This window comes from Haliaeetus leucocephalus, unplaced genomic scaffold (genome assembly GCF_000737465.1).
Source record: "Haliaeetus leucocephalus isolate CR32 unplaced genomic scaffold, Haliaeetus_leucocephalus-4.0 Scaffold517, whole genome shotgun sequence".
In the NCBI taxonomy this organism is placed as follows: domain Eukaryota; kingdom Metazoa; phylum Chordata; class Aves; order Accipitriformes; family Accipitridae; genus Haliaeetus; species Haliaeetus leucocephalus.
In genome coordinates, this window is record NW_010972953.1 from 8,085,064 (window position 1) to 8,108,408 (window position 23,345).

Consider the following 23,345-nt stretch of genomic DNA (forward strand, 5'->3'; position numbering starts at 1 on the left):
TTTAAGGAAACAGTAAAAATATTTCAAATAGTATAAAAAGGGTGCTTCCTACTGGAGAAGGCAAATGTATCTTCCCGTATCTCTGTGAGACTACAACTGGTTTTTGGATGAGAATTTCTGAAATAATTTGTCAACAGCTTGTAGGACAAATTATTAGAGACATGTAGTAGTTAGTATGAATTTTAAGATGTTCAATAGCCTTCATGTCACTGCATTTGCTTCTTCCAAAACACAGAAGAGGCTGCTAGAGCACCATCTGGGAACACCAGTCATTTAGCAGATTTTGTGGGTTTACAGCCACAGAGCCACTCCATTAAATGTTACTCCACATGGGGTTTTGGGACCCTCAAGGATTAATGAAAACAAATAATGAAATCAGTATGAAAACAATCAGGATGTACTAAATCAGGTGCCACCAAGAAATATTTTCTTTTGCTAAACCTTCTTTCCCTGCACACAAACAAAACTAAAAATCACTTTTAGATGCTTATGAAAAGACTTCCAGAAATCCACGGTATCACCTACTTTACCATCACTCTGAGAAAAGCCCTCACTTTCTGCAAATAACACCCATGTGGAATTCACCCCAAGACTGAAGAACTCAAACTTCTGAAGACTTCAGTCTTTCTACCCCAGGGAAACAGACTCCACCACGAACTCTTAATCAATGTATGTTGTGTTACGGCAAGCACAGATACTACCTGGTGAACAGCTCCTGGAAAGAGGAATGGATCCAAAATATGCCTCAAAAAAGATGAAAAAACAAAAGAAATATATCTTAAAAGAGGTGCAGAAATACACAGTATTTACAAGAGGTGAGAAACGTGAAGGGTGGCATCTCTGCGGAAGCAGAAACAAAGGTAAGTAATTAGCCCCTGGGAATCCCCTCAGATAGGAGCAGCAGCGTTCAAAAACAGATGGGAGAGAATTTTGGGGGGAGAACATTTAGGAAAAGGAAAAAAGGCTGCACTGAACAGCAATAATGGTAATGAAGATACTCAAGTACCTACAGTAGCTATGCAGCCACTAGAAGCAGAGCTGTGAGAGTAAGGTACCCGTCACAGATACTCCTCATAAGCAACTGCTAGAGAACAGGGGTTCGTTTCCAAATAAGACTCCTTCTAACTATACACGTTACGGAAATGATCAAGGCTATTATTACCTTAAGAAAATGTCACCTCCTAGGGCACTGCGAAGAGCAGGTCTCCAGAAAAGATCCTCGCTAACGCAGAACAAACCTGCTGCAAAGCCAGAGGAGACGAACTATCTAGAAGACACATTATTCTACCACCTCTCTCAAGATTATCATGGAGAGCAAACAGAAAGCAATTCTCATCTGTAGTGCTCTGAAGAGGCTGCTTCTCAACTGAGGTAGATAACAGAAGTTAAGAAATCATAGAAAAAAAGATTCCAAGTGCTGGGATTCTGGTAAAAACAAAGATTCCCTCATATGAACTTCACTGTTTATCTTAACACTGGTCTCCTTCCAACATTTCTTTTCTAATTACCCTTTATCTATACAGTGTTACACATCAGATCTTTACAAGCAGCGCCCACTACACAGATTAACCAATTCTTTCTGCACTGTGGGTCAGTTGCTTTTACTTGTGAATGCGCCAAAACCATGCAAAAATGTTTTGACACAGATGTGACAAAAGGGACCACTTCATGGTCTCAGGTTTAAAAGATCAGCAAACACAAGTATTGCCTTGAAACCGCTGTGACTTTTTCTTCTCTCCTCTCTTTCCTCCCCACTTCCAGACCCCATCTTCAGACCTTATATCCCTACCTCCCCTGCCTTATTCATCCCATTCGGTTTTGCTTCATTCATTAAGTTTCAACCTGCTTCATGTGCTGGGAAGGGAAATTGCAATTAACGCATTTTATGTTTCACTTGGCTGCTTTGCTCTCACAGGGAAGGAAGAGGCGCGGCAAGAAGCAGCCATTCTTCTCACGTCGCTCCCAGTGCTTCCAAGTGCCTCTGCGATGTACCACTGTGGCCACAGCTCAGGTGAGTACAAAAAGCAAAATTCTCAGTCACTAAGTGTATCTGACCATTTACCAGGGTTCAAATATCCCATTACTTCAGTCCACCATCTGCAGACTAAACCATACCCATGCACTGGGACAGCAGCATCGTACAACTGTGTATCACCCTACTATTTTGACTGGAGAGAAAAAGATAGATTTGCAAGAGATTACTAATAAAGCAACATTGTCCATCCTTCCAGCTCCTGCTCTCCACCACCTCCCTTGCACAGGCCCAAGTACTGACCTGACCCCTCAGTGGGCTGCTTGCTAATTTGACAAAAAGGAAATGTAGCAAATCTGAAAAAGGATGAGTTTCCTGCCAGTTTGCAAAAAGTTTTTCAAAAAAGTGGTAGCATTTACACAATTCAGGTGACTTTTTCACACTTTCAAAGAGCAGCCTGCAGGGAAACTCTCCTCAAATCACACATTCTCACAGCAGCGTGGATCAAATGGCTTGAAATCTTTCTGCAGAGCGAGGCCTGATGGTGGCTCTGTTACCTCACCGATCCCCAGGGATTCACATGCTTGCCATGGTACCTCACTGGCAAACCTGCCAGAGGTCACATTCTGCAGAACCATTTCTGACCCTTGGTAATTAAAGCTGGTGCTATAATTCTGGTGGTGGGAGTACCTCAAGGAAAGTTACAGTTGAAGGAAGGTAGTATTTCCACTGTTGCATTGCTCATGTTATAAATGTGAAAAGTAAATTAAGGATAAATATTACACTGGGCCATTACTGTCACAATGATGCAAGCTGAGCAAGTACCATGACATACCGCCTGGCCTTCCTATCAGTGAAAGATATGTTAAAATCCACTTATTGCTAATTTTAAGAATTATTCCCCTTTACTTGGCATTCATTAGACCACATCTGGATATGGCATTCAGTTTGGGGCCTCAAGCACAAGAAAGATGTTGATAAAATTCAGTGGGTGTGGCAAAGAGCCACCAAAATGGTCTGGGAGCTGGAGCATGTGGCCTGCGAGGGGCAGCTGGGGGGAACAGGACTGTCCAGCCTGGAGAAGAGATGGCTTTGGGGAATCTGACTGCAGCCTGCTGGTACGTGCACGGAGGTTATCAAGAAGACAGAGCCAGGCTCTTTTTGCAGGTGCACAGCAGGAGAAGGAGAGAAACAGTCACAACGTGAAAGAGGGGATGCTCTGAGTTGACAAAAGAAAAAAAGTTTCACCATGATGACAGTCAGGCACTGGAATTGGTGAAATCTCCACCCTCGGAGGTTTTTGAGACCCAACTGGATAAAGCCCTGAGCCACCTGGTTCTGAATTCAGTGTCAACTCTTCTTTGAGCAGCAGGTTGAACTAAAGATCTCCTGAAGTCCCTGACTTATTCTATGAAAGTATGACACAAGAAATAGATTAAGAATTCCTGAAATTCTTTTTAAAAACTACAGAGAAAGAGACAAATTTTCACAATTCAACACCCAAACATAAACGGCAAAAAACCTACCTAAAAAAAAATAATCAATTTGCACATATTTGCCATAAGCAACAATATTCCATTATTCAGCTAACTGGCATATTTGCTCCTAAAAATTGCTTTGGAAGCTAGCGAAATTCAGCACCTGGCTTCTTAGATGTGGCACTTCCAGCAGCTGGAATATTTGTAAGCTAGTTCTATACTGAGAAATTCACTTTCTAGCAGATCTACCAACTGGGGTGGGGGAGGGATGTTTGTAATATATGAAAGCCATCTACCTCCAGAATTAATTAACAAAAAAAAACACAAAAAAACCAATGGCAGTCAGTGTATTTCCTCACATCAAGCTAAAGACCACCAACAAAGAGCGTGAGCTGCAAGAGCATTCCCAGTAAAGGCATGCAAGAATACAACACTTAGTTTCCTATCCCCTTCCCATTTGCTCTTCACCCTGTTAAGTCCATCAGCATGGCACCAACAAGCCAGCCTGGTGCATACAGAGGTATGTAGCAAACACAAAACCACACATACACACACACAAAGAGAAAAGAGGCAAAGCATAAAGAAGCATGCACAAACCAAGAACAAACGTGCAAGCCTCTCTGTTTGTGGTATCTGGACTCAATTAGGTGGAGAGAGATGCAGATAAAAACCATGCCAAGTTACCTTCAATGGAATAAGAATAATGTGCTGGGCTGGGCTGGCTTGTGGTTAACCCTGTAGTGCAGGTAAGAACACTGTGCTGACTTGTAGATGGAGTCTGAATTAAACCACTTTCAGGTTTCATACCTGGCCACAGTGCACCTGAATCAGATAAATTGGACCAGTTACAAACAAATATGCTGGGACCAAACAGCATGCTGCTACCTCAGATTCAGATTTTTGCTTGTCACAAAAGCAAGTAACAAATCACACATGGAAAATGTTTAACTTCTGCAATAGTAAGTGCTGACTGTCAGGCTGTGCATGGATTAGAGCTGCTGACAAAACTGGCTGAAAAAGAGAAAATTAAAAGCACCAACAAGACCAATTTCCAAAGCTTTCAACTAAAAATCTATTAGTGTCACAGTAAGATTCACTGCCACGTCGGTATAAAGGAACTGCTAATCCCTCTGATGTTTGGACTGAGTTGCACAGCACTGCAAACAACCTCAGCTATCACATAAGGAGGCTGAAGTTGGTACCTATTAAGGTCAAGGTCAATGTTTCCACTACTTCACTGGGCTTTGGGTTGAATATTTGAAAAGAAGCCACAAGTCAGTAATTTTCATAGACTGACAACAGTGACTATAGAGCTCAAAAAAACCCGGGAAAAAAAAATTCTAAATTTTTCTTCTAGATTTCCTGCCATTCTGGAAAGCATTCGTAATAACACTGGGCAAAGCACAGAGAGAGCAAAGTGACTGTAATTCATCTGTACAAGGCATACATAAGCAGTGTGGTTTCAGCTCAGGTGCTGTGTTAAGGCCTAGTCTACTGCACTGACAGGGTGAAAACAGTATCTGACTGAAGTAGCTCAGCTCAGGCCTGGTTCTTCAGGGCTCTTCAGGCTTTTGTTTAAGTGTTTCCAGACCTACAGCCAAAGTCAAAGGCATTTCTCCCTGGCCCTGGTTAGAAAGCAGGACTATCACTTCAGAGGATCTACTTAAAAACAAGCAGAAGTGTGCAAAGCAGACGGACAAAGGCTGTTTGGAGCTAGACACAAAGTTCAGGGCCAGCAGAAAGACCACACTCCTTCTTAACCCCCCCCCCCAAAAACAGTACCAAGGCTGCAAAAGCCAGCTGCAGCCTTTCACCCGCTCTAGCAGGACAAGCCACAGGCTGTGAGTTCTAAGTCTCTTACCCAGAAGACATGAAAGACTCTATAGAGCTGGACAAGAGCAGCAACTTCAAGAGCTCGCTCCATGCTGCAGCTTTGTCAGAATTAAATTCTGCAACGGCTCTTTGATTTACTTACATACCTGATCTCAAACTGTCACCTATGAGTCAAATTAAGTCATTCACCTATCTGTACAGCCGCACCAGGGTTTTGATTCTTTGACTCTGAAGTTGCATCTTCGTTACTGTTTCAAACCTCTAGAACCGTGATAATCAGCAAACAAAACAGAAGACTGATTTAGGAAAGACTGTAGATATATTGCAGAAACTCCAAAATAAAATGTATGGGAAACAGATCCTCTAAGGAGAGTGGGAGTAGCTGTATTTGTTTAGTCTGGAAAGGGAGAGCCACAATCTTCAAATAGGTGAGTAGTTTTTAGAGGGGACAGTAACCAACTTACACTGCAAGACAGATGGACAAGGAGCAGACAGCAACATAATGAGACAGTCACAGAACACACAGAAGTACCTAATAACTGTGACAATGAAACATAAACCAACTCTGAAAGCTGCAGGATAATTATCACGAGAAGTGTAACACCAGGTCAGGCACAGACATCAGAGGTGTTTGCAGGGTTGGCTGGATGCGAGTGCAGGAGCTGATTCAGGTCGTGTGCTAAGGCATCTTTCAGCCTCGCTTTCTATGACTGTCTCTTTGTCATCTCTCAGTATAGACACATTCTACTTTCCATACAGCAAGGCACACTCTTGGCCTGGTGGCACATATCATTCCCTCTTGCTCTGCAAGACAGCATTTATAAGCTAGCACAGCCTCAAGGATGACACAGAGGAAGCCGGCCGAGGGAGAATGAGACCCCTCCATGACCAATGGCAGCACTGCAGCTGGAGCAGAATGTCACAGGACATATGTACGTATGTGGAAAGGCCCCATACAAGACAGCCCATCACCCGTAGTTTTTTCTTGAGTTAATGTAAACCATCACAACCACAGTGTTTCTAACACCAACTTACAGCCACACATATACAGGTTGTATGTCACCACTCTTATTTTAAAGCTTCTTTAATAAAATCTCTCCAGACCACAAGTATGTCCCATGCAGAACAATGCACTAAACAGCATCAAAGTATTACAACACAAGGAGAGGTGACAAATTGGCAAGAGCATAGGTCATCTCTTCTCTGAAAGCAGCATCCTGACCTGAGGCATCTCAAGACGACCCCTGTGTTTGTCAGCTTGCTTGAATTTCATATTTAAAATACATTTGCTTTGTTCTAGTTAGATAATCCATGATGCCTTCTTTTTGGCATAGAAACAAATACACAGTAGAAAGTCATGCAAACCTCTGGAACAGGCCCTTTGATGCTGGTAAAACATCTGACCAAGCTGGCCAAGCCCTCACCTGCTCAATGGAGACTTTGTGAGCAGAAACAATTTGTAGAATTTCCTCTGCACTGCATGTTCAGTCCTCTACCCTCTACCTGTACATCACACCATACAAGGTCCATCTTCTCAGTATGACTGAGCACGTACCACTCCAGTATGATTTCCATTACTGGAAATATGACTTTTAACATCTTCCTAACACTAAAATTCAGACTAAAAATTCAGGTATTTAATAATAGACCTCAAAATCCATACCAAGACATTTCAGTAACTGATGACATTTCAGAAGATGTTTAACAGACAAAAGTTCCTATGAAGTCAACAGAAAATGCTCGTCTCTTGCCTAGGTCTTCAGAAGAATTTCTGCTGTTACATTCAGAGTATAACACTGAAGCAGCCAAGTACACCCAAATTCCAGAACCTTTGGATTAAAAAAATCCAACACCCCGCCCCCCCCAATACAGTCACCACCACTATCACCAACAAAACATCATACACACAAAAAACACTAACAAAACCCCCTACATCCTCCCCCCCAATATTTTAGAAGTAAGTCTAAAACACCTTTTTAGACATTTTGACCTAACACTTCAAGGGAGCATTCCACCTATTTACACATATTTGCCTTTAAAAAAAACCCAAAACATGACACAGTAAAATACCTAAAACATACAAAGCAGCCTCATTGCATTGTCCACAACAAACACCAAATAAATGAAGTGAAGAAAACCACCAGCCACTGTTCAGACATAGAAAAAAACAGTACAAGGCACTGAAACCAAAGTGCAGGCACCCAGGGAACAGAAGTGTGTTCCACCAACCATAACATGGGGTTGAGCACAGTTTGTAGGTAACAGACCGTTGTGACAACACCCAACACTACAACTGGACAAAAAGAAAGGGAACAGAGCGTTTAGAAAGAAAGCACACAAACTGCAGTGGCAACTGAAGACCTGGGTATGGACACAGCATCAGACTTCTGCGCACAGGTTCAGCTTTCCAGTGAAAAGCTCTCCTGGGGGAATGAAGGGAGCTCAGAAAACACAACAGGCAGAGACCTTCAGCTCCCCAAGACACGTAACACAGGGTAAACTAGGTCCTCGTCCACTAAAAATCCTGAGATCACCATCATGGCAGGTGGTGGTTGGTTGTTTTTAAAAATCTCTGAAACAGCAGTCATATTTGAACCTTACTGGCAGGGGCTGAGCTAGAAACGCAGAAGCAGCAAATACCAACAGCCACCCAAATGACCCTATTCTTCTGAAGAGCCTTGAGTTGCTAATAAAACAGCCCAACACTTACACCCTGCTCCCACTTCATGGCAATCAAGTGATCAGTCAGAACAACGTATCTCAGCATTAATAGTGGGCAAATGAGATTTGGCAGATACTGTTTGATCAAACCCTTGCATCCCAGTTACTACAAAACCATCATTTTCTCCTAAGGATCCCTCAACCACAAGAAAACTCCTTTTCATGAATCCCAGGCGTAGATATATGAAGGAAAAAAAAAGGTATGTAGATTCATTTTACATATTGACCTTTCTCATAAAGATAACAGTTTGTGCCTTAATAAACAGAATTAGTAATGTAACTTATGTCTAATAAAACTAAGCCTAGTTGTATCATCTTTTCTACACCATCTTTCAAAAATACCACGACGAATCAATTGCTTTGTAATTTATAGAAAAGTCCTTGCTGTGCCAGCAGCTAACAAAAGCCATAAATGTGGCTGGGTTTATTCAAAGGCATCTAGTTCTTCAGCTAAAGAAAAATTCATCCTTTTACACTTCAAGATACTAAGATTTTAGCACTACAGATAACTCTTTAAGAGGCTCTGTTTATGTAGTTATGCAGCATGACCACAAGCTCCTGAGACAGACACTTCATGGCTATCTCACAGCTGCACAGCTCACTGACTGCACACGTGGTGCTCCTCCAGGTGACTTGCATGGAAGGTCGATGGTCTCCCCTCTCATTAGAGCTAGGTGCTAAGGGGCAAAACAGCCTCCACCACCATGCACTTTTGAGAGCTGGCAACAATATACAATATTTACATATGAAACCAAGCAGGGCAACATAAAAAATGAAAACAGAAGTTAAAATGTTACTTTTGAATAATCAGTCATAAAATTTCATACCTGCAGGGGATAGTCAATCGTGTTTTTTTCCCCAGTGCCTGATGCTTTAATACACAGAGTACAAGGAAAGACCAGGCAGCTCCTTTCACTAGCTAATCCACCCGGAAGTTAGATGTCTCTGTCTGCACTACTCATCCTCAACTCCCTTTATACATCATGGAGAAAGATGGCCATTATCTTCTAAAACAGACCAACACCCCAGAGGTGTGTCTCTCCCTCCATACACTATAAAGGAAGCACAGGGTGCATAGCTCAAACCCTGTCATCATGCTTTAGCTGCTCAGTTATGACAGCACTCTTATCCTTCAATCATTTGCAAAAACTGGAATGGCTAATAGAGGGCTCAAGTATTAGAGCAACTTAAGCCAATTTGTTTGCCTAGTAAACTTGGAGACATTTTAGCATGAAATCTACATTTGGTGAAAGATGAAATAACAAAAAAATCTCAATCCTGGCCAGGAAAAAGGAAAGGAAAAATACCTTCAGCAGAGATGCTGTAGTATGGGGTCTTGTGCGACTTCACTGACAAGGAAACTGCACAAACACAGCTATACCACAACTAGAGAAAATTATGATCCCAAACTAAGAACCATCTGGCAAGTTTCATGGGGAGACATCCGAATTAATGGCCAGGAAAACAGCTTTGTAAGAAATAATATTTTATAATACGAAGTCCCATCAGTACTGTAGATACCGACCTACAATTTTAAGTTAGACATGTGCTCTCATACAAACTCCTCTCTCCAACATAACTGTTTAAGCTTAACATTGGCTTTTTAATGAGACATAAGACAGTAACTGCAGGCACTGAGAAGTCTTTGAAAGGTTACTTCTTACCAAAAGGAGGTAGTCCGTAGGTTTGGGTGGTCTGGGGGTAGATGGTGTAGGGCTGAGACTGCTGTAGTGCTTGGTACTGAGTCTGACCAGGGTAAGGGGTCATTGTTTCCGATACAGGTACAGAAAGGATATGTGCATATGGCCTTATTAAAAAGAAAGAACAAAAGTAAAAAAGAACTATTTACATTATGCATCTTTCAGCCTCCAAACCAGAAGACACATAAAAAAATTGCTTCAGGAAGAAGAATCAATACACAGTGACATGAGCTCCTAGTGTAATACCTGCTTGAATTTCCCAGTACGACAGGCTCTTGGTTTTATGTATGCTGCCTGTTTCTTGCCGTGACACCAGGGAAAACACTCTTCTCCATGATGCCAGAGCACTAGTGCTTATTCCTGGACTGGGATGGCAGGGCAGGAGGGGAAGAACAAACTCCCCATTCCAACAGGCACAAGCTATTAGTTTCCCTTATCATGCCTCACAACACCAAATCCTAAAGCTAATACAATATAGTAGTGCATGTCAAAACAAGTGGAACACACAAAGAGACTACACAAAAGCAAGCACGGGGGATTAAGGCCTACTATGCTACAATGGGAGGAATTATTAAGATCCCCAAATGTGGTAAATGACCAGAAAATCCTATATTCCCCTTATATTAATTTATGTCCAGTTTGTTTGTTCCTCAAATATTATGGGCATTATTCAACAGGACTATTGTGTTGTTAATTACTTGAAGTGGCTCATTTATCCTTGTGATCATAAGACAACAGCCACTGAAGCCAAAGGGTGACTTCTATCAGCTTCAGTGTCCACAGCAATGAGTATCTGTTGCCAGAAGACATGAAAGTGTGATTTACGGCATTACAGAAATGCATAAAGATGCAAAAAGATAACTTCAGAAAGAGTTACAGCATTTAGTAACAATTGTTCGACTTACTTTGCAGAATACATTTGTGAGGTATAATCATTTGATGACCTTGGGATATATTCAGTGCATGTCATAACTGGAAAAAAAATAGTTTGTATAGTTACACAGGCAATTTCAAAACCCAACAAATAATGACAATTAAGTATCAGCATGCACAGTACATTTTAACCAAGACATAGGATTTACAAAGGTTTTTTAGTGCCTTGAATATCTGTTTCAAAGCAAATTCTCATACCATGCACTGTTAAAACAGCACAAAAATATTTTTCTTGCCAGTTCACAGCATGTAGATGATTCAGTCAATACTATTTCTCCCTTTGTAACAGTGCTCTTTCTCTTTACCAGCTGGTACCATCATCTTTTGCAATTCTCGTGAAAAAACTGATTTCAGCCCTGCCCAAAACCTTACATATACCAAAGGGTCTTCATCTGTGCTAAGCTTAACATTTCTTTTCTGTGTCCCAGAGCAGAGACCAAAGCAGATGCTTGTTTTGCCAAGCTTTCCTCTTCCCTTCCCTTTTCTATATACTCTACCCAGAGCATGACTCCAGCAATCTGTTTTTCCTTTAAAAATGAGTGGCTCCCAGCTCAACAAACTTAATCCCACACATCAAGTGACAACAGGTGGAGCTGCAGTGCATAAGGCTCAGAGTTCAAATTCAGATGACCTCTAAAGAAATTTGGCAGTTATATTTAACCGGATGTTTCCATTTTTCTGCTTGAATAAATCCACAGCAATTGCACTCTAAAACTGGTAAGAAAGAGTCACTCAGGCTGCAAATCCAAGGAGTAAATGTTCAAAATCTTCTCACTTAGCACTGCCTATGGCTCTAGTATACCCCATCCATGACAGTTCTTAATTAGAGCATTCTGGGTTGGGGTGAAGGGGGCTTGAGCTGGTATGTCTTAACCCAAGAACCATTAAAAAAAACCCCTGGATTCAGATGAGCTGACCTGATAAATACTCAGCTGCCCATCAAACTAGTAAAGCAAGGACATGCAGGACCCCTGACACAGAATTTGGCACTGTACAGCCCCTCTGGCACATGCCACCCCCATAACTGCAGTATGCTGCAGTGATCTCCAAGGTAGATGACTTTTGTGACTTTAAATCTGCACAGTACGTGGGTTTACCAGTTTGGATCTACAAGCACCGTACCCAAAATCTTAGCAGCTGTGCTGCTGTGGATCCAGCTTATTCATCTGACACCGGTCTGGAAGCAGGCAAAGCACCCAGGTTCCAACCCTGCCTAGGAGGGGATCCAGGATAAAAGTGTATCTCTCGTATAGGTCCAGGGGCCTGGATCTTCCATCACTAACATGACAAAAGATTGCTCTTTCCTTCTCCCTTCTGGAGTGAGACTCACCTAACAGCCTTCAAAAAAAAATATGGTCACAGATGGCAGCATACTTTGCCTTGGGATTTGCTCCAGGTGCCAGTGATGTGCTCCAAGTTGGGCTTTCCCTATCTGGAACAGTCCTACAACAGTCCTACAACATCATTGCTCTTGTCTCATCATGTAGTTAGCTCTCTTATCAGTTACATCCACTAAGGGGAGCAATTTAGTTTGCACAGGCAACCCTAACTGTACCATTTGCATTCTGCTACCTAAATAACGTTCTCTTAATGTAATCTGAGCATAAGCGGCTGAGAAATACAAACCATCAGCCATACGCTCTGCACCTTCTGAATGCTCCATGAATCACCTCCCTCTAGTCCTCAGTGTTTGCCTTTACTCATGGTGTGAAGCCCATGTAGTACAAGGATACAACAGGAAACACAAACTGGGAACTCTGGAACCTAAGGGCTTTCATTCAATACTTGTCAGATATCACATCCCTCATGCAAAAATGTCTTTTTTTTTTTTTTTTAAAGAATGTCAATATTCATCTGAATAGTAATGTAGTAATGGTATTTCTAGAATTCTTATTTTTAAAATAGCATATAAAGAATCAGGTAATGGTGTAAAAAAGAAAAAGCCCACAATATTACTGCATGCAGCTTCTGGAATCTCTAAGTGACTTATCCGGTTAGGCAGCAGATTTTGCAGGCTAAAACTTCTGGTAACTCCTGCAACTGCAACATCACAGCACATTGGTTAAAATAGTAAAGATGCAATCAGTTAGCAATGGAAAGTTACACATTACATATTTTCAGTCAAGTTGAGCTGATTTACACTTATAAATAAGTATGGGTAGTCAAAGGTATTCTACACAGGAATCCTACTTTTGTAATAACCTCCAGCCCTCATTTTTCAGAAGAAAGGATAAATTCCACGTCTCACTTACTATGCAATCTTTTCTGCCTCAGTTTCTCCTCTATTAATTTCATAAGGAATTTCTGCAGACATTCAATACAGTTCAGAATGTAAGATTAATTGTATGGCATAGTATTACAAAAGACCCAACCACCTGTGTAGATATAATGATTTATAAAAATAACATCTTTTAGAACAGACATTATTATTGATCAACTGAAGCCCTTCCCTCAAGAAAAATCATGTATAAGGCAGATAAGACATAGCAGTACCCAGCAGCAAGCTGACACAAAAAAATCTGTTAGAGGCATTTGCTTACTATCAGGCACTAACGCTTTGTAAGCACCACAGCAAACTTTCACTTTACAATTGATAGTGAGAACAGGCTAAAGATTACAAGGAGGAGACAAAGCTTGTGCTTGATGAAGCAAAGTAATGAGACCAGAGGAAGAAAAGAGGAAAGCCAGTGGTAGCAGAACTCCAGAAGATACTTACTCTCACTGGACATGGGAAGGTTTGAACCAAGGCTTGAAGATTCAGGTTTCTGATCGCTGACTTCTGCGTTGCTCACATGACTGCCAGGACAAAGACTAACTGTTAGCATTATGAACTCTTACATTAACATCCTTGGGCATCGTAACCGCTGGGTGCAACCTTCCTAACCAAGGCAAACTGACTCTTAGCAGAAACTACCTCTGCACTCTTTGATATTTCACACAGAGATCCCAAGAGAGAGATTTGCATCTCTAATTAGACATTAAACTGTTATCATCTCCAGCACATTTACTCACCAACTGGTCTTTCAAGATAAGGCTGTAGACTCACTGACAGCTCAGCAGACCTAGCAGCTTGGGAGCCACTGCCTGCAATGGCAAGTATGAACTTCTCTCCTGCTGCCTGGGCACAGCCTTCTGCTCCCCTCTGTCAGCTCAGGCACCCTTCAGGCTCTCCATGAGAGTTTAATTTGCTCATCCAGCACAAAAACTCTGCAGTTATTTTTGCTGGGATACTGAATAGACTCAGCTTTTGGAGGAATCCAGCAAGCACCATGCTTGGTGCACACTTGAACTACAAGCAGAACTCCCCCTCTCAGCAGTAATAAGCAGTTGTATTGGCTCCTTCACCTTGTAAAACTGCAGCCTGAGAATATCTGAATAACACACAGATGCCCCAAAACTTTATGAAAAGATGTGTTGCAGAACTAGCAATAATAAAACTAAAGCCAACAAGGCAATTATAAAAGGAAAAAGCAGTTTCATTAAGAAATTATCTGTACTTCCTACTCTACATATAAAGCAAACATTGACAAGTAACTGAAATGGTGCATGAAAAATCCAAAATAATCTAGTAACCCACATATATTTCTTAAGTACAGAAGTGACAGCCAGTTCAAGGATGCTTGTCCTGGTTTCAGCTGGGATAGAGTTAACTGTCTTCCTAGTAGCTGGTACAGTGCTATGTTTTGAGTTCAGTATCTGAAGAATGTTGATAACACTGATGTTTTCAGTTGTTGCTCAGTAGTGTTTAGACTATAGTCAAGGATTTTTCAGCTTCTCATGCCCAGCCAGGGCACCTGACCCAAACTGGCCAACAGTGTATTCCATACCATGGGACGTCCCATCTAGTTTAGGAACTGGGAAGGGGGGGCAGGGAATCGCCACTTGGGGACTGGCTGGGTGTCGGTCGGCGGGTGGTGAGCAATTGCCCTGCGCATCATTTGTACATTCCAATCCTTTTATTACTACTGTTGTCATGTTATTAGTGTTATCATTATCATTATTAGTTTCTTCTTTTCTGTTCTGTTAAACCGTTCTTATCTCAACCCAGGAGTTTTACTTCTTCTCCCGATTTTCTCCCCCATCCCACTGGATGGGGGGGAAGTGAGTGAGCGGCTGCGTGGTGCTTAGTTGCTGGCTGGGGTTAAACCATGACAATGCTTCAGCACTGGTCTTCAGGGAGAAACCCAGCAGTGAGGCAACCTCCTGTGGACAGAGGAGTCTGTGACAGCAGGGCCACGATATACCACTCACAGTAGCATTTACTTGGCTCCTGCAGGCTGCAGGGAAGGAGAAGCTGAGGAGTGTGTGATATCAACCAGCAGTGCCCTGGTAGCTCCATCCTCCCCTGGACTGCTCCTTCAGGCTGTGACAGGCCCCTTTTGTCCAGCTCCTCGCTCCACGATGGGTTGGAGATAATCCCCTAGGGCAGGAGGTACAGCTTACCTGGGACAGGGTAAGGGGGGAGCTGGCCAGTGAAATGCCATGGGTTTGGTTATAAGACAAGTGAGTTTTCTTCCTTTGGCTGGTGAGAGGAACTGAAGCTTAACCAAAATGTTTTTTCTCCCTGAAAACCTTTATAATCAAAATCCTTGGAAATCTTTCTCAATACTAGTGGATGAACAGACTTCCATAATATAGCATGAGTTTTGCAAGAAAATAACACATTTCTACGGAGATTCAGGCTATTTGTATACTATTATTCTTGGTGGAAAAAAATGCTGTGATTCTGTGGCACAGATAGTCAACCTACAGCTGTTAAATGGCATGAAGTTTGCAAGCAGGTTGAGAGCTGCTCATTATTATCACTTCCCATGGAAAATGTAATAGATAAAATAATGTTTCTGACCATGCTATACCAGCCCATGTTTCTGCTCTCTTTATCACTGCTGCTCCTCAACACATGCACCTGCAGCTCTTGGGACACATCCATCCTAAGTGCTCTTACTCTCCATCATCTACAACTTTTCAACTGTCACAGACTCAGAGAAAAATTCTCACTTGCACTGTGGCTGCCTTGCACCACTGAGAGCATCCCGCAGATCAGCCGAGCATGCTGTATTCACAAAAGCATTAAGACTCTTACAGATGCTTAATGCTCCCAAGAGAGGACCCTCACTGGATACAGCTCTTCCCTTCCCCACTTCCACAATTCAGCTAAAACAAATACAGCCAGAGTATTGACATCGGCTGAAAATCATGTTGCTGAGGAGAAACAGCTCTAAGAAATTATTTAAAATTATTCCATAGGTCAAAGTTAAAATCATATATAGTTTTATCAAAATAGAGCCAGAATATTTAAATAGAATATTTAAGCAGGTTAGAAATGCAATTTTACCCCCCCCCTTCTATTTTTAAATACTATACAAGGATGTTTACACTCAAATCTTGCAGCTACTGGCGCCTGTAGGAAAGCTGTGATTGTACTGAAGCAGGGTAACGCACTGAAGGAGAATCAACACCATTCACCCCAGCACATTGAGACCTGCCCATGCTGTCCCCAGCTCCTTTGTAGCCAACAGAGAGGAAAAAATCCTCTTAGGATATGGTTCATCTCTCCTCATACTGGCTAGAAAGGGAGCTTGCAGTGATTAGCGCAAATTTCTAACTTGTAGACATACAATGAATTTCACTGCTTGCTCACTGTTTCCTGCTAAAGTATTCCCTTCAATTTTTAAAAAAAATACATACTAATGTCCCCATTCAGGGCTTCAATATATCACATCCACTCCTTCATGAATGGCACACACAGTGTTCCCTCCTCACTCACACTGGGATGTCAGAGGCTCCAAAAAGAAATCTTTCTTCACAGTATTTGCTACTACTCACAGGAACAAAATAAACCCTAATATAGCTATTCTCACTATATGTAATAATAGCGATTAATTCCTAAATACGATATACATCAGAAAGCATCTACTGAGGCTAAAAATAGTACAACACAACAGCTTTAAACAGAAGAGGCTATCAATTTGAGAGGGTTTAACTTCTCAAAACAGTTATACACATAGTTTTGCTAAGAATCATAGCACAGATATTATTAAAATATTCTGAGTCTCACCAGAATAAATGCATATTATGTGCAGTACATAACAGCCTCATCAGACTCTGTGAGAAACAGGTTGCTTGATGATGCAATTAAGACTCTTTGTAGCCACTTTTATAAAAGCTTAATACCAAAGGGCCAGTTAATTTTTTTTAGTTGGGAACTTAATCTCAAAATTGTATCAAATACAAAAGTGACTTATATTTGCCCTGTCTCTGTGAAAAATAAAATTATATGCAAGCTTCTAAAATGGAAGCTTAGAATGATAAAAGAACATTAATAACTGTTCCACACTAAAATCAAACTCAAAATTACGTACCTCAAGCTTTGTTCTCTGGATTCCTGCATCTTGGCTTTTTTCACCTGCAAAGACAAAAACATTCATCAACACAACTAAGAGCTGTTCTTGACAGAATCTATGCACACACACCTCCATTAGCACATCACCACTGGTTACTATAGAGTTCACATTAGTGTTTAAATACAGAAAGCCTTGCATTGAACTTCAGAGCTAACCAGTGTAACCATGGGTTCTTCATCTCAAAACAAGCTTTTTCCTAATTAGAAAACAAGTGCTAAAGCTGAACATGTTAGCAAAATTACTATGTTATTTAAGTAAGTAACAGATATGGGATATACAGCTACAAATGTCTGATAAGGACAATTTCATGGACATTGAATAAAACAGTCATAAATTTTAAGAAGATCTTACTCTACACAACGGCCATAAACATGGGTCCTTTGCTTTTTCCCCTCCTCTATTTAAATATTACATAAAGATAGAAACATGAATATTTTTTCTGTAATAAGTTAGGAGTTCCAATTTTCATTGCTGAGTAAAAAACAATACAGCATTTATTCTGTTTTTGTAGGTGGCCAGCTGGATCCAGTTCCTATATAGGGTATTACACAACAGAAAGCACTGGCTTGAACACAAATTTGGTTTTCTGCATGCAGGCAGAACTTTGAAATCGTCGGCAGGATGACAGGGTTAGTTTCTGTAGCCTGTAGTCTTTTGAGCACGATGCTCCTGTGATATACTGGCTTTTCTTTCCCCCACCTTCTCCCTCTAGCAGAAAGTTTTACAGCCTTCCACATTTCTGGAGCATGTTTAGATGCCAAACTTGCTGCTTCGGTAGCCAGCTGCACTCACCGTTCATCCTGGTCCCCGCAGGGCACTTAGCAGACAGCACTGTTTAGCACATCTTCTGTGAACGGGGTCTGGGAAGGTATGTGCTGGGTATCAGGCTGTAAAGCCCTCCAAGTCGGACACAGTAGTCAAAGAAAGACTGTTGCCACATATGAAACCCACTAGCATAAAAACTTCATCATGTTATTCAAGTTTGTCTCTCTCAGGTGAGTAAAAATAAAAAGCCAGGAAAACGCAATTTAAGCATGAGAGGTCAAAATGTGTTCAAAACCTTTTTTAAAAAATAAATTAATAAAATACAGGTGAATTCCTGTTGAGTAGGGGGAGCTGGGAGGCAGAGGTACAAAAAAGGATAAAGACTCAAGGCAGCAGCAAGGGGAAAGGAGTAAGCAAACAGTAAGGATGGAAAGGGGAAAGCTGAAAGGACAATCTTCTCTCCCTGATGAAACTACCAGTATTTTAGAGCTCAGTCTGCTTTCATCTCTGTACCAGTCTTACCAGCAGCTATTCCCTCTGGCATTTCACAGCAGAACACTACAAACTTCATTAGCACTCATCACACACACAAAAAAGGCAAAGGCAATGACAAAACACTATGGCAGTACAATGGCTTAGATATTGCACAGCCTCCAATCTTCTGGCATTCATCACTTCAACCTGAGCAAAGAGCTGTAACACTGGCATTGAAGTTAACTCCTGTTGTGATTCTTTAGCCCCACAGCTTCACAGACTTCTCCAGAACCCCTCTCCTGCCTGGCTGGGAATACACGCTACTTCTGGTCCCCATTGCCATGAGGTCCAGGGACTAAAGGAGCAGTATGAGCCTTCCCCTCCTAAAGATGAAGTTAACTACAGCACTAAGGGAAAGCAGACTAGTGTTCCCCCAGTTCCCTGGGGGAACTGAGTTATCAGAGCATGGCTGCTGCCCATCCATGGTGCCCCTTAACTCCTTTCGGTGTCCTTCTGTCCTGCAGCAGGTGCTCCAGCTCCTCCCTGGGACCCTGCCACCCGCTCCTGAGCAGGGATCTCAGCCACCAACACTGCACCAGAGAGCTCAGGGTACCAAACTGCCCACAGGGTTCTTAAGGAAGGCAGATAGAAAAAAATGAATCACATCAGAAAAAGAAATATCAAACTGCTTCAGACCAAAAGTACATTGAGGATAAAAATAAAAATTAACTTAAGACTTGGCAGCTTGAATTGTGGATTTCATAGGCAGAATGCTGCTGTTTCCAGTCAGGTACTCGATAAAATCTGGCTTCTTCAATTCAGTAGTTTTTTTTAATATGGGAGGTAGACAGAGAAATCAGCTCGCTCACAAAAAAAAACAACCACAAAACCAACCAACTAAACAAAAAAAAACCCAAACGACAAACAAACAAACAAAAAAAACCCCAACAAACAAAAAAGAAGCAAGGTTTTGCAAGAACTCATCAGTTTTATTGACATTTTCATCACAAGCAGAATGGAACAGCTGTTCTTAGAACACCTCTTGATAGTCAGGACTTGAGCTCAAACCACTGTTCTGCTGACTTTGGTTCCTGGACTGGAACTTCTGCCTTGATGAGTATCTACACTGAAAGGCCATCGAGCCTTGTCCTCCTCTGATGGGAGATCTTCCCCCTCTGCCAGAAACATGCCCGTAGTGTTGTACAGAGAACAATATTTTAAATGAGTTTTCCTTTAAGTCAGTAGTTAATTTCTTTTTAAAATATGAATAAATATCTGGAGAGGGTTTCATACTCTCTTTAAACGGCTCTGGAACATGGGATAGCCAGTGCGAGCATGCAGCATAAGTAAAATAAACCAGCAATTTTTAATTTCAATCTATCAGGTTCCTGCCTCAACTGGCTAGCCTTGGCTAGTCCCCACCTCTGTAGATTTTTAAAAGAAATTCTCCCTAACGTCTTAATGCTAAGCAATAACATTTACAAAATCTTGAAACTTTAGTGGGATGCAAACCCTGTTTTCTACCCATCACTAATCACTGCAACTTATGCTACAAATTTAAGTGGGAGGGAACAGTTTTAAAGAGTCTTTCATGAGCTTGGAAAGCATTTTCTCTCTCTCCTGCCACATGTCATAAAACACACTTAATGCAGAAAAGGCACCTAGTGACAATAACTTAAAGATGATGTTCAGGGCACAATAAGAGTGCTACCATGATGTGCTATACTCCCAGCTGAGCCCTGCACGATCACACGCCAACCCCAAACCCTACCTACATGGGCCACCTATTCATCCCCTCCTGCATGAGCTTTAGAAAAGGCTATCGAAACCTCTTCAAACTCCTCTTTTCAAAACACACTTCCCTCTGAAAACCTCTGCAGAGATGCTGAGGGGTTTTTTGTCCCCTCTCAAGTGACAGGGTCACAGAAGACTTTTCACACAGGAGAAATGAATTCATTCTTTTTAAAAATAAGAAAAAAAAAAAAGAAAAAAGACATGAAAACAAGGAAAAAGATGTAGTCTACCTCAGTGATTCAGGTTTCAGCTTTAGCAACTTCAGACATTATCTCACTAAGCTCTCCTGCTGCACTACAATGAATGATGTGTCTCATAAGGTACATCTTTGCTCCTACCTCCATCTTTTTACTTCACTATCAGTTTTGGGCTTATGTTGATTTAAAAAAAAAAAAAAAGTAAAAAAATTAAGTCAAGTGACACATTCTAGCTGATCCGTACTCCCAAATCACAAATTTCTATAACTGAAAATCCAAATTATTCTTTGTGCTGGAAAACTCTATTCCTGCCCCAGATCTACCAGCGCTGCAGTTCAGTTCTATTTACAGTCAGAATCAAAGCAGAAACAAAGTATCCTAACATCAAGATAACAGTTGCTTTATGACTGAATCCAGCTCTTGGACTGGTATTCACAGGCTAATTTCCAAGCCCAAGCAGAACCAGGGAAACCCCCACACTCACAGCTAGCCAACAAGCGAGGCGATGACTTGTTGGAGCAAATGCTGCCAAAGCCATTTAAGAACCCAGCAATGTCGCAAACAGAGGACTGCACACAAGTCAGGAACACAGAATTTTATTGCAAACCCTTTGCCAATTTCAATTAAGAAAAATCTTCAGCCCAAACACATGACCATCGGGTTTTTTCTACAGTTTTGGCAGTGTTGGGTCTTTCTGGAGCCCTTCCCAACATCATGCTCTCCCTATCACTGACTCCGGCTTGCCATTGCTGTCCAATACAGTAAGTTGTTCCAAACTGAAAGCAACCCAGTGGATGTCTGGAATGAGTGTAACCCAAGTTCACCATCCCTTATAAAAAGATTGCTGTCATTTTCTATCATTAAAGATTAAATACAGTATTATAAAATTCAACTACATGCATTCACAATGCATTCAACAACTAAGAGGTTACTATACAGGATTACTTCTAAAAACTAATCCAGATTAATAACATATTATAAATTAGTAATTCTCATTAGCAGGTCAGGAGGTCACTTTCGATCATTTTCCCCCAAACTTCCCTTTGCTGTTTTATTTCCCATGTCTGTTCCTGTTTACTAGCACTGCAGTGTACACAGAAACTTTTCCATTCTGATTCAGGTCTGAAAAGGGAAGAAACATTAAAAAAACAGGACAAAAGACATGCCTGTTTAACATGCCAGGCGGCAGTATGTGAGGTAACTGAGAAGTCTAACATTCATTTCGAAAAGACACACTATACATTTGGACCAATTATTAGCATCAGTCCACACCAACACAAGAAAATGACCTGGTTTCTTTTTTTATTTTTTTTTAAAGTAAAATACTTTAAACTCAAAGCCTGATGACTTTTCTATAGGCTCCTTTCTGGATTCAGTTATCAATAGTTTGCCATAAATATTATTTTTTGAAGTAACATACTAATCTTGTTCCCATGAGTAAGAAAAGCAAAATGATTTGGGAAAGAAAACAAGTTTATACAATATCAATGTGGGGCTACTGGGCAGACAGGATTTTGCAAAGCCGACTTCAGTTTTCTTTTTATTAGGAAAATTAACTTGTTTCAGAAATGGTTTCACTACAAAAAAACCCAAAAAGATTGTTCTTTTCATTTCCTCCTGCAAGAATGTGCCACTATACTCAAAATAATACCACGTCACTTATTAGTTGTGATCAATATAGTCTTATATTCTGTCTCAGAATGACTGACTGGCATAAAATAATTGAAAGAAATTACGAAGAAAATCTTCAGCTGAAAATTACAGCAGAATCGGCTTACAGAGGATGCGTTCATCTACTAAAAATTAGCTCTACCCTGTCTCTCATGCCCTGAAGAATAAAATTTTGTAAAGACAGTTTTTATTGTATAAGGATGTAATTACAGATATTTCCTTTTTTAATACATACATTTAATTCATTTTTACATCCTACAAATATTTGGAGTTCATATTACATGTTTTTGCTGATTAGTTTCACTTTTTGTGCCTATTATGTACATATAATTTGAAGACTGTGTCAAGCAATATTTTGAACAACTGTAAATTTACATTTCCATTTCATTCAACTTTGTTCCTAAGTCATAAAATTGCATAAATGTCATTACAATGTATTTTCTAACTAGTTAAATGAAGAACATAAAATTCTTCCATTAAAAAAGCACCAAAATCTTTTCAATAGGAACATTACCAAATTGCCCTCAGCATATTACTCTATTTTTGTATGCATTTGAAAAGGTCTCCAAAATTAAAATAAGCCTCACTCTCAAGGTAACTTGGCAATTTCTTGTTGAGTTTGCATCAGGTTTAATTTGGGAATTTAATATAAGCTTTTTTGCTTAATTCCTATGCTATTATGTTTCAGACATACAAATTTAACTTTATATCATACTGTATTAATAATTGTTCTACCCAAAACTTCTGTGATTTGATATTATCAGTTACTGATGATACAGACAGTATTGCAAATATCTAACATGTCTGGACAGCAATTTTTAACTTATGTCACAATAAGAATTTAAAAAAATGCTTTCCACCTGTGGAGATGATGAATCATGGGACCTTTTCAAGATCTTAAGCACAAGAAGAATTAAAGACTATATACACTGTAATAATCAGCACGCCGATTCTGTCATTAAAATAGTGGATTTTAATTTCTCCAGAACAGGCTTGAAATGGTCTGGTTTTCTGAGTAATTATTAGGCACAATTTTGCTTAGAAACATTATAGAGTTTAAGCATACATAACTCTTCCTTTTATTACTGTTGCCTGTATGATTATAGTAAACGAAACGTACAACACATTTTACTAACAGCAAAATGATTTTTCACCTATAGATAAATATACTAAGTACAAGCCTTATTTTCCATTATTAATTAAAATAACTTTCTACTGAATTTGTGAGATCACCAATTTGTGTTATATGTTCATTTTTAGCCTTTTTAAATGTACTTACTGGTTGTTCAGGTAAGTCTTGTGGCTCTTCCATGGGTATTACTATTCTAATGCTTAAATGATTCAAATCGTGTGTTCCTCAGCAGTCTTCAAAGCCTGTCAAAAAAAGGTGTTCATAGCTTTAT

General features: G+C 40.6%; 1 protein-coding gene across 5 annotated transcripts in view; it reads right to left on the reverse strand.

Moving 5' to 3' along the window:
• EYA3 (EYA transcriptional coactivator and phosphatase 3) overlaps positions 1–23,316 on the reverse strand; it is a 38,914-nt gene extending 15,598 nt beyond the window's left edge. For 2 of the 5 annotated variants that reach the window (XM_010576271.1, XM_010576269.1), the window contains exons 1-5: positions 23,222–23,316; positions 17,000–17,043; positions 13,354–13,433; positions 10,610–10,676; positions 9,669–9,811 (exon numbers count right to left, since the gene is read on the reverse strand). In XM_010576271.1, the coding sequence (XP_010574573.1) occupies positions 9,669–9,811; positions 10,610–10,676; positions 13,354–13,433; positions 17,000–17,043; positions 23,222–23,254 (367 nt within the window). In that variant the 5' untranslated portion in view covers positions 23,255–23,316. Of the gene's footprint in view, positions 1–4,134; positions 4,273–9,668; positions 9,812–10,609; positions 10,677–13,353; positions 13,434–13,475; positions 13,559–16,999; positions 17,044–17,833; positions 18,100–23,221 lie in introns of those variants that run through there. The other 3 variants (XM_010576266.1, XM_010576268.1, XM_010576270.1) reach the window with 3 other exon arrangements.
• Between the last annotated feature and the right edge of the window lie 29 nt (positions 23,317–23,345).